Source organism: Nyctereutes procyonoides, unplaced genomic scaffold (genome assembly GCF_905146905.1).
Source record: "Nyctereutes procyonoides isolate TBG_1078 unplaced genomic scaffold, NYPRO_anot_genome, whole genome shotgun sequence".
NCBI classification, from domain to species: Eukaryota; Metazoa; Chordata; class Mammalia; order Carnivora; family Canidae; genus Nyctereutes; species Nyctereutes procyonoides.
In genome coordinates, this window is record NW_026575159.1 from 17,103,614 (window position 1) to 17,115,613 (window position 12,000).

Below are 12,000 nucleotides of genomic sequence, written 5' to 3' on the forward strand. Positions count from 1 at the left end.
CACCTCTGAGAATCCCTGTCTGTCCATCTGGAAGGGGGCTTGGCCCCATTTTCAAACACCTTCTCAGGTGATGGTGATTGTTGGGGCCAGGCGGGAAGAGAAACTCCTCAAGATGGCAGATACCTGAAATGGCTGAGGTTCCTGTCACCACCTCCACCTGGGACGCCAATGGACCAATGACCTGCTGACAGCTTGATGCAGACCCTTAGACCTCTCCTTTGGACTTACCCAACCGGACCCAATGCCCTTCAAACCCCAGAGGAGGAAGTCACCTTTGACTGGCCGAACTGCGATCCTTCCTTTGCATAGTGAGGGTCACTCTGACTGGTTGGATTGCAATCCTTCCTTTGCATATGAGCCGACCAATAGGAAACCGTTCTGCCTTACAACGTTATGTAAACTCCCTGCCACCTTGTCTTGGTGCGACTTCCCCGACTCACTCTTCCCTTCCGTGAGTCGTGGAACCTCGCCCGAGGGTGCCTGCAATAAAATCTGTTCTTGGACCCTCGCTTGCCTTGGCGGTCTCATTTCCATTTAGTTACCAAAAAACCTAACAGTGATGTGTCACCATCTTTGGTTTATTCCTGAACTTGGGTCTGGAGCCAGCTTGGGAGGCACTTTGAGACCAAGGGGGCCGTGGGGATCGATATTCAGCCCTGGTTTGGAGAGGGCAGTAATTGCTGGAATCCCTGGAGGAATTTGTTGGCTTTCCTCAGAAGAGCGATTCTCATAACATTTACCAAAATGAAAATCCTGATTAATTCTGCAGGTTTATAGCTCCCCAGAGGCTGGAGAAAAACATCATTTGGCACCAGAAACAAACTTTATTCTGGCCACATAGATAATTTTGCAAACGCTAGATACTGCATTGCACACTTTTTCCCGAAATTCCAATTTACTGCATCCATAGAATGCAAAGAAACACAGTCATGGCCAATTTTCTACACTGCCACCTGGACCATGTGCTTCCAGGGACCCTTTTGTTCTGGATTTCCATGATGACCTGGGCAGATGTGGTTTGGGTCAGGCCAGCAGTTCTTCCTTTGGGAAGCTGCATCTATCTCCTCTGTGCCGTTTGGATGAGCTGTCAATGGTGACAGTCAACCTCTGCCTGTAGGGATGTGATCCGGGATTACACAGTTATAGCAGCACAAGCCCTGGAAACAATGATTGGCTCAAGAGGAAGGCAGGGAATTAAGAAACGGCCAGTTGGGATTATTTTCAGGGTTAATACATGGAAAATGGTAAAGTTCTTGCCTCTTGAAAAGGCAACATTAGAAAATGTGAGTCTAGGATTAGCAGTTGCCATTGTCTTCATACTTTGTGGATACAGCAGCTTGCTTGTAGCATGATGTCTGACAGAGATGAGGTAGAGAAGGAGGGAAAGTGGGGAGAGAGGGGGAGAGAAGGTGGGGGTGTGGAGAGTTCTGCCAACAATATGCCTGCTTTCAGACTTCTGGGCTCTGGGATTTCCAGTCCTGTGGGCACTCCCTGCATCCTTGTGGTGTTGAGCTCCTTGGAGTTGGGCTTCCATCTCTTTCAACAGAAAGGATCTTGACAAAGACCCATGGTTTCTGGAAGCTTCATGGGGAGGTGTGGATGTGGGGTATGCACTGCAGAGTGAGACAGGCGTGGTCAAAGAGTTTGTGAGGCAACTGTCCCTGGGACGTCCAGGTGTCTGTCTCGGGGTCATAGCAGTCAAAGGAGGCCAAATCCTCAATGTTGCAGTCTGTGGTCAGCCGCCGGCCCCCGGTCACGTACAGCTTGTTCTCCATCACCGCGGCCCCGTGATGCATCCTCCGGTCCTTCATGTCTGCGCACTTGACAAATTTGTTAGATTGAGGGTCATAAGCAAGAATCCTCCTTGTGTAACCTGAAAACCAATGGCATATCGGCAAGCTCAGCATTGCTCACTTGGGACTGGAAATCTGTGGTCTGCAAACATGTCTGATCTCTGCCATTTCCCAATACCAAGGCTGGACTCTGAGGGTCATAACTCTGAACTAAGGTATAGAATGTTCTGGAACCTGCCCGAGATCTAGCAGGTGGCAAAGCTGGGGTTTAGACTCAGATCTGTCAGCTTCTGGTCCCCGAATGCTTCATCTCAAGTTAAGGCAGCATTAGTTTGGGAGGAGCTTCCTGATTCCAGCAGCTTCCTCTGTCTCATTGGCTTTTTCAACTCTCTCACATGCTCCCTCCCCACCCCCCGCCCCAGACTTAAAAATCCATAGAAGGAGCCTTGGGAATTCAGGAATGGCTCCCACAATAGCCCTATCTGGTCCCCACTTTTAGGATCCCCATTTTCCAGATGTGCAAGCAGAGCACAGGAAAAGATGAATAACTTGCCCAAGAGTATATAGCCAGGGACAGAATCAGGATTTGAACCTGACCCTACAACCAGTTCTCTTAGCCGAGACACTATGATCTATTAGTGGCCAATATTATTAGCAGTAGCAAACATTTTTTGAGTATTTGCCATGTATCTGGGATAGTGCTAAGTGCTTCAGATATATGAGCACATTTTATTATCACAACAATTCTGTGAAATCGGTATTATTTCATTCCTTGTTTACAGATAAAGACAGGGAGAAACTTCTGGATGAGAAAAGAACTTTGTCAAGTCATCCACACTCCCCTAGTTGGATGGTTGTGCTTTTAAAAACACTGTTTCGTAGAACAACATCTGTCTACTGGTGACCCTTTTTCCATGGGAGATGCCAAGTTTGTGTCCAGCCTAGAGATCCCTCTGTTTAGACTCACCTCCTACGATAACAATCCTCTCCCCAAGCACCACTGCGGGGGCACACACATTCTTGATCATTCTCGTCTCCATTTTGAACCATGTGTTTCTGGAAATGTGATAAACCTGAGGGAGAAATATAATCATGGCGCTACACTGTAAAGTGATATGTATTTTTAAAAGATGAAGTAGTATTAAAGAGAGTGAAATAAGACTGACTCTTTTTCTTTTGACTTTTTAAAATGTAGGTAGGTATATTATTATCAATAAAATAAAATAAAATAGCAGAAAGTACATATTACTAGAAATTGGTCTTTATGTGACCCCATGAGATCCTTGGCTATGTCTCTATAGAATGGACCGAGAGTTATGCATTGTAGTATGTGTTTGCTTACCTTGCTTGGAACATTTTTTTTTCTTTCGGGAAATGGAGCAGCTTGGGTATTCATAAAACCAATGATTTTTCAATCATTTCTATTTCCGGCTCATGTTTAAATTTCTAAATGTTCCAGTGTATCAGGGAGGGCCTTAGAGCCAAGAATACATTTGGGGCTAAGTGAGGAAGGCTTTTGAATAGTTCATGCCTGAAAGTCATTAGAATCATAGAGGAAGCATGAGAAAAGAGAGAAAGAGCAAAGAGGTGGGGCAGGGCTCCTTGGCCACGTTCTGAAATAGAGTCACAAATCATGATTCCCAGAACATGTTCCCTTCAGTGTAAATAAAGTTTAAATATCAAATGTAAATTAGTTCACTACTAGCAAAATTTAGCACAAGAGATTCAGGATGGATTTCATAAAAGAAGGAGAAAACATTTATTTACCGAAGTAAATGAAAGTTCTTTCTATATTAAATAATTGCTACCATAGGAAAGGCTCTTATTTTTTTATCATTTTACCAGATTTGATCTTCACAACCATCCTATGAAGTAGGTACCCTTACTTGCCCCCATTGATCATTGATGCTCAGAGAGGTTAAGTGACATGCCCAAAGTCACACAACTAGAGTGAATGAAAGAGCTGGTCTGGTTGAGCCCAGAGTCCAAGTTCTTTTTTTTTTTTTAGATTTTATTTATTTATTCATGAGAGACAGAGAGAGAGAGAGAGAGACAGAGACAGAGACAGAGACACAGGCAGAGAGAGAAGCAGGCCCCATGCAGGGAGCTCGGATCAGGCCCCAGGCCAAAGGCAGCGCTAAACCACTGAGCCACCCAGGCTGCCCCAGAGTCCAAATTCTTAACCACCACACTTATGCCTCTGCCTGGGGCCATGTAGGTGTCACCTTTGTTGACCGAAGACTGGAGACCCCTTGAGGCGGCTCCATCCCTGAAGTTGGTAAAGAAAGCATGGAGGAGGCCAGGTGCTAGAGACAGGGGCAGTCTCAATGGCTGCTAATCCTCATGGTTTCATCTGAAAATACAGACACTGGAAAGTGGGATCCTTGGAGCAGAAGTAAACACTGAGTGAGTAATTGCCTCCTGGCTTTCTGTTCTTTGTCAGCAAGCTTGGGGTATGATTTCAAAGATAGATTAAACATTTGCTCACAATCCTCATAATACCCCAGAGAGGCTGGGGCAAGGATATCAAAGATGGGGTTGGACCAGTGGAGGAAGTGGTACTTCGTTACAGTGAGGGATTTGTTCTATGCCATCCAGAAACAGAGGTAGAAAGGCCAGGGAGAAAGGTACACGTGCGCACACAAATCTCACAGTGACTTCACTGTTCAACAGTTTCTAAAAGAATACATGTGTGCAGAAGAACCATCCTGTAGGGGATCCCTGGGTGGCGCGGTGGTTTGGCGCCTGCCTTTCGCCCAGGGTGCGATCCTCGAGACCCGGGATCGGGTCCCGCGTCGGGCTCCCGGTGCATGGAGCCTGCTTCTCCCTCTGCCTGTGTCTCTGCCTCTCTCTCTGTGACTATCATAAATAAATAAAAAAAAAATAAAAAAAATTTAAAAAAAAAAGAACCATCCTGTAAAGAAAACTCTGAATCTGTGTCAGAAAATCAACCCACTCCATCAAGCAACCCCCAAGGCACTGATCTTACACTACATTTGAATAACTAAAATTACCATTTCAAAGCTAAAGGTAAGTAGACAAGAGAAGCTTCCATGAATATTTTTCCCCTTCTCATCACTGCAGTATAAAAGGATTACTCACATGTTGGTGTTTTTTTTTCTCTGCCTTTGCAACCATCTTGTTTGATTGTATTAAGCATTTTTTTTTGATATGCCAGCTTAAAAGCTTTTTTGAGATTTGTATTTATTCTTAGGAAATCAATAACAATTTTGCAATGTGAAATCGTTAGCATATTTTTGACTTTATTTTGAAAAATGCTCTTTTTAAAAGAGATCCATTCTATAGAGACATAGCCAAGGATCTCATGGGGTCACATAAAGACCAATTTCTAGTAAAATGTACTTTCTGCTATTTTATTTTATTTTATTGATAATAATATACCTACCTACATTTTAAAAAAGTCAAGAGGGGTGCTAGCTTTACATAGGAGCACTTGGTTACATCTGTATTGTGTGGCCAGAGCTTGGTGGGGAACAGAACATGTCTCTCTTGGCTCAAATAAATGAGCAGGATTTGGAATAGGCTCCGAATCTGCTTAGGTGGTCAGGAAAGAGCTGAAAATATGGGCTGGAGAAGTGAAGGCAAGAAAAAAACAAGGATTAATATGGAGCTTGTTGCTTTTCTCCATCTCCACTGGCATCAACTTAGACCAAGCCACTGTCACCCTGGCCTGGACCCCTAGAACAGTCCCCAAATCTCCTCCCTTTGTCCACTCAGGCCCCTCCAATCCCTTCTCCACAAGGCATCCAGAGGGAACTTCTTCTTTTTTTTTTTTTAAGATTTTATTTACTTATTAATTTGAAAGAGAGAATGAGCGAAAGAGAGAGCACAAGTGGGGGGGGAGGGGCAGAGGGAGAAGCAGACTCCCCACTGCTCAATCCTGAGACTCCAGGATCATGGCCTGAGCCAAAGGTAGATGCCCAACTGACTGAGCCACCTAGGAGCCCCAAAGGAACTTCTAAAAATGTAAAATTTGATGACTTCAGCCACCCTGTGGCTACAACCCCTTGACAAGGCCTAGAAAGCCTGCCAGGTGAGCCTCATCTCCACAAACACCCATCCCCCAAGAAAGTTCTAGAATTTCTATAGTAGGGGCTTAGGAGCAGGAGTCTGGGTGGAGGGGGATCACTCAGGACAGCGTGGGAAGGGGGCTGGTGGGGATCACGTGGGGGTTAACCCCCTAGCTCCTCTTAGTATACCACCTTTATGCCTCCTACTCTGCGTCCCAGGGGTATGGTCGGGCTTTCAGTTCCTCCAGGTGATGGGTGTGCCCCTTTCTGCCCCAGGCCCTTCAGTCCAGCTGTTCCCTTACCCAGGAATACCACCCCTCCCTCAACAGAGGACTCTGCCTCTGCTCAGAGAAGCTTCCCACTCCTGTCTCCATCCATATCAGGTCCTTCTAGCCTCCCAGTGATTCTCCTTCTTCATTTACTCACCTTCTCTCTTCTCTTGACTCTCTGTTCAAGTCAGCTCAAACCAACCTTGAAAAGTTCACACCATCCCTGATTCCCTCTAGACTGGTTTAGGGCAACCCCCCCCCCACCCCCCGTGCTCTTAAAGCACCTCTCCATTCAGCGCCTGAATTGCGATTGTCCCACAAGCTCCTGGAGGGTAAGTGCATGTTCCTGCTCATGCCCCTGTCCCCAGAGCTCTTACTAGTGCTGGGGCTCAATATCACTCTTAATCAATAAACAAAGCAAATATCAGGAATCTCTTTGATTATCTTTAAAGATAGGCTCATTATTCAAGTTTTTCATATCATTATTTGACCTGCAGAGATCAGAACTTGCATAAAACACTATTCTGAAATTTGGGTCACTATTAATAATACTCCTCAGAGAGCTTGCTAGTGATATTAGCATTTCCCTATCATTTAAGGGAAGGGTTCCTCAATGTGGCTGGTCCTTAGAATCTCCTGGAGATGTCTGTAACAGATACACATCAGGACCCCACACAAAGAGATTTTGATTCAGCTGATCTGAGATCGGGTTCCCAGGGATTTGGTCCAATGCTTGGGAATCTTCTTCTAAGGCTTTGCTGATTTGAGTTAGAAGCATCTTCAAAATTCCTATAAACTTCACTCTCTGACATTCAGTGTGTTCTAACTTAAACTTTTTTTTTTTAACTTTTAGATACACTAGTTTCTTCTGAAAATAAACTCTTCATGGACAGGGATTGTATCTGACATTCCTTTGTATTCTTACAAAGGATTAATTGTGCATTAATCTTAAACAACAAGAATTCATAAACGGATAAAATCTTGCTGAATTCAAACTTTCTTCTCTCCTCCCTTCCTTCCATCCTTCCTTTCCTCCCTCCTTTATGCTTTCCCTGCAAACAACAGTGTGTATTATATTCACTCATGCATGCATGTATAGATGTATGCATGTATGTACACACGTGTGTATGCATGTGTATTTACGTGTGTACAGGTATAAGTGTGTATGTCTGTGCACACACATGTGTGTATGCCTGAGTGTACCCTCATGCACTTACGTGATGGGAAGGACCAGCCATTTACCTGGATAAGGCGTACAGGATTTTGCATGATGTCCTCTCCCCCAAAAAGGTAGAGTCTTTGGTCTTTCACAGCGACTGCAGGGTGGAGGACCCCCACCGGCATGCTGGCCATACTCTCCCAGATGTTGAAGATGCTGTTGTATCTCTCCATGGAGCCCATGACCTCCTGCCCTTCCCCGATCCCCCCGATGGAGAAGATGAAGTTCTTATGGGCTGTGCTTCTGTGGGAGTAGCGGGCCACCAGCATGGGCTGCCCCAGCCTCCACTGATTGAGCTTCAGGGAGTAGATGTAGACGTTGTGGCTGGGCACATTCTTCCCTGCACCGACAGCCATGCCTCCTAGCACATAGATGCTGCGGTGCAAGGTGACGGCTGAGGCCTTGTACAGCCGGGTTGGGAGTTTGGCAAGGTTCTCCCACTGGCTGGTCCGTCTGTTGTACAGCAGAACATCCCTGGTGGTCTCTTGGTTGTCTTTCCTTCCGCCCAAGAGGATGAGGAAATCTTGGTAAGAGGTTCTTGGGGGGACATGCCATGGAGGCTGGAGGTCTGGGGCACTGGTGGTGACATACGAGGCAAACATCTGCCTCTTGGCTGTCTCCAGGATGGTCCGGCACGAGGGCGAGGACTGTAGGAGGGCCTCGTTGGCGATGAAGTGGTGGAAGAAGGCCGGGTGGATGTACTGAAGCCTGACCTGCTCGAACAGCTCCTGCACGTGTCGTTTCCGGGCCTGGAGGTCATGCTTGACCCAAACCATGAGGGCCTCGAACACCTTTTCCTCCTCCCCACAGAGCCCATCGTCCCCCAGGTAGTCTCTCAGTTCCAGGGCGCAGAGCTCCTTCAGGTCGGCCGACGTGGCCACCTCTGGGAAACGCGTCAGGGCCACCTCCCGGGCTTTCTTCTTGAGGGTCTCACAACTTAAGATTTCAGAGAGTCTGATCATGCCCAGGCAGTTGCTGGGGGTCAGCTGGCTCTGGAGGTAGGAGGAGCAGGCCTCCAGCAGCTTGGGGTACTGCAGCATGGAGGCTGCCTCCATCAACGGCAGGACGTTGTCCGCGGTGATGCGCACCTGCCCGGTGTACACATACGAGACGATCTGCTCCAGGGTCGCGGCCTCGATGCCTTTCAGCTGGACTTTGGCCTCACGTCTCTCCCGGAAGTTGCTACAGAACATGGCTCTGAAGTAGGGGCTGCTGGAAGCCAGGACGCTTCGGTGGCACGGGACCTCCTGGGTCCCCGTACAGATGCTCACATCGGTCAGCATCCTGTTTTGCCTGAAGCCATTGAGCTGCCTCAACAATTCAGAGGAGAAGTCATGGTCTTTGAAGAGCAGCCCATCTGGCAACTCCTCGTCCATCCTACCAGGGGGGGCGGAGGTCCCAAGGGGTAGCATGTGCCGAAGGGTTGGCCTGCGCTGTCTCTCGGCCTTAGTGCATCTATGTCCACCCACCAAGATGCTTATGGATTTCACCCAGAATATTGCTTAGTGAAGATTGGAAAGAACAGCCACCTACACCCCAGACCTCACAGCCAACACCTCTTTTTTTGTTGTTTTTTGTTTTGTTTTGTTTTGTTTTTTGTTCCCAGTTGTGATTACTCCCAAAGGTAATAGGCAAATAGCATCTTCAGATCATCTGAGGGGAAAAAAAAAAAGGACCACCAACATTGTTGGAAGTTACCTGATTGTCAGGGGCTGAAATGTTAGCCTGGAGCCAGGGGACCGTCCGTGCATCTGAGCAGCCCAAGTCTGTGAGCCTCCTCGGGGTGTTAGTCATTCCCCGAGGATGTCGTTCTGGGGATGTGGCCCTCTGGTAACTAGATGGTACTAAAGGATGAGAATGGGCCTCTGCAATTTAATTTTTAAAACATGGCTTCATACAGGCTTTGGGGTTTTGTTTTAAAGATGTGATAAATAGAAAGCAGAGAGCAAACGGTACTCTGGGCAGGGTTTCCTGGGTGACACCTGGCTGTCTACCTGCAGGAGAATTAACCATTAGAGGTTTTTACCTTGGTTTGCTGCAGTGACATCCACCGATGCCTGGTCCGGCTGGTCCCTCCGGAGAGCTTCCACCTCTGCTCCAAGTGAAACCATAAACCCAGGCCTTTCCTTCAGTTGGCAAATGATTTGTCCTGGGAGAGTTCTGGATTTGTTTATGCTAACGGTGCTTTCGCAGTTTTCTAGAACTTCGGGAAAGAAGCACTGGGCAGGGAGACAGTGTATACATTCCAGAGCTAAGAATAGTTGCATATGTACTTTCCACTGTGATGACATGTGACTGTCCAGTTGCCTTTTGCAGCCACCCAAGGACCCGCGGGGCCAGCGCATGCCCACATGCCTTGTTTCCTTGGCAAGTGTTTACATGGGCATAAATAGATCCTGAGGAACAGCTTCTCTTAGAGCAGACTTCGCTGCCCACTTGGACACATCTCGAGTCCCTTGTCCTGAAAGTGCCTGGGAATTCTAGATGTTTGTAAACAGGTTGCTGTGACCTGGCACAGTCACTGAAGATAGTCCTGGGCAAGTTGAAGGTGATGCACGGTCTTAGGGAAGCCGGTACATGGGCCCAAGGGTACTGTCTGCTGACAGGGTCATCGGAGAGGGCTGTGATTTCCGCCTGCGGGCTCCGAGGTGATGGAGTCTCTGAAAAAAGCTGTTTTTAATATTTGTGGAGCACCCCAGAGTTTCTAGACACAGGAAAGATCAAGCATTTGTTGGTCCCCCTGACACCAGGGGCTTCTGTTTTAGAGTGGCAAGGATTGTACTCTTCTAGGTCATAGCTGCCTCTCACAGAGACATGCTGATTGTTCTTCAGTTTGTTTTTTTTTTTTAATTAAGATTTTACTTATTTATTTGAGAGAGAGAAAGAACAAGCAGGGGAGGGGCAGTGGGGAGGGGCAGAAGGAGAGGGAGAAGCAGGCTCCATCCCAGGGCCCTGGGATCCTGGCCTGAGCTGAAGGCAGCCACTTAACTGACAGAGCCACCCAGCCACCCCTCTTCAGGTTTTTTTTTTTTTTTTTTTAATTTTTTTTTTTTAATTTTTATGGTTCAGCCTGGTTTTTCTGTTTTACTTTTCCATTTTCTTCCATCAGGGAGTCTTGAGCCAGAGGCAGGAGGCAGGAGGCAAGACATCTCTCTCCATGGTGTGTCAGAGAGAGGGGAGGGAGGAAGAGGTGGAGGAGGAAGGACGAGGTGAGAAGGGAAGAGAGGGAGTGAGGGAGAAGAAGAAGGAAAGAGAGGAGGAGGCGGCCCCCAAGTGTAAGAATCAGGGCCACGATGGCTGCATGTAGAACCACAAGGGCGATTAAAAGGGAGCCCAGCTCTGTCCTGCCTCTGTCCCCCAGAGCAGGGGGCAAATCAAAATGCTGATTGAGTGCACCAGCAGCGAGTGGCAGGGAAGCCTGGTTTGTTCTCCTTCTCACGTCTTGCTCAATTTTTTCACTTGCTCCCTGTCTCTCTCCCTCCAGTACAACCACCCTGAGGAATCAGCAGAGTAACTCCAAGAAAGTCAAAACAGAATTTTTCTTAAAAAGATTTTATTTATTCATGACAGACACACACAGAGAGAGGCAGAGACACAGGCAGAGGGAGAGGCAGGCTCCATGCAGGGAGCCTGACACAGGACTCGATCCTAGGTCTCCAGGATCAGGCCCTGGGCCGAAGGCAGCACCAAACCAGCAAGCCACCCAGGCTACCTGGCAAAGCAGAATTTACCAGGCCCCTGCATCATGCCTTTCAGTGGTTCCCCAAGTCTGCAGGATAAAGTCCAGACTTTAGCACGAATCAGATTGGTCTGTTGCCCTCCTAGAGAACTGTCTCCTGCCCTGTCTCCCACTTACATTTTTTATTCCAGCTCTAGGAGACGAAGGGCAGATCTTTGTATGTGTCTCGTCCCTGGCTAGGCTGGCCTGGCTTTTAGGGTACCACAGAGCGTGGTGGAAGGAGGAGTGTCTCTCCTTCCTAGCTGTACATCACAGGGTGGATCACACCCCAAAGAGTCTGGAAGATGAAAGTCAGGCAAGTGTAACCGTAACATGTCATTGGGGCCTGGGACCCAGAGGCCAGACCTAGGAGCAGAAGACCTGAGGCAAGGGGATCAGAGACCCGCAGAGGTATAAGCAAGGAGCTGGAGAGAGGACATGTTCAGTGGCTATCAGGGCTGGTGATTATTCCTGCACTTCTGAGCCATGCTGGTGATATGACAGGTGAGTAGCCAAATTCCATATAAGGCCCGAGGCTCCTCTGTTTCTTGCTTCTGTGCCTTGACCTGCTCTTCCCTTTGCCATCTCTTCCTCTTTCACCTCTGAACTCCTCTTCATCCTTCAATATTCATTTGTGTATCAGCTTCTCTGAAAGGCTTCCTTGACCCTCTCAGCTAATTAATTTCTCAGTCATCTGTGCCATTTCCATTCCTGCTGCGTACTTCTAATATGTTATGCCTCATACCCTCACTGCAATTATATTTACCTGTCTATGTTCCTCTTATTAGAATGGAAGTGCCTGGACAGCAAGAACCTTGTCTCAGTTGTCTCACTAGCCCTCATGCGTAGCGCAGTGGCTGACACATAGGGGGTAAATTATGTATAGTTTTTGAACTGAGCATTAGAGAATGGAGATCAGGAAAAGAGAGGGAGCACTGTTAGGTGGGCTTCATCCCCCTCCCCCCACCAA

General features: G+C 47.6%; 1 protein-coding gene across 2 annotated transcripts; it reads right to left on the bottom strand.

Moving 5' to 3' along the window:
* Positions 1–619: 619 nt before the first annotated feature.
* On the bottom strand, positions 620–9,520 carry KLHL38 (kelch like family member 38). 2 transcript variants are annotated; one of them, XM_055314178.1, is made up of 4 exons: positions 9,339–9,520; positions 7,336–8,965; positions 2,761–2,866; positions 620–1,873 (listed from the first exon to the last, which is right to left on the bottom strand). In XM_055314178.1, the coding sequence occupies exons 2-4, from the start codon at positions 8,722–8,724 to the stop codon at positions 1,584–1,586; spliced, it is 1,785 nt and encodes a 594-aa protein (XP_055170153.1). In that variant the 5' UTR covers positions 8,725–8,965; positions 9,339–9,520; the 3' UTR covers positions 620–1,583. The 2 variants fall into 2 exon arrangements, with proteins under 2 accessions (XP_055170153.1, XP_055170154.1); XM_055314179.1 differs by having other exon boundaries at positions 1,590–1,820.
* Positions 9,521–12,000: the final 2,480 nt, after the last annotated feature.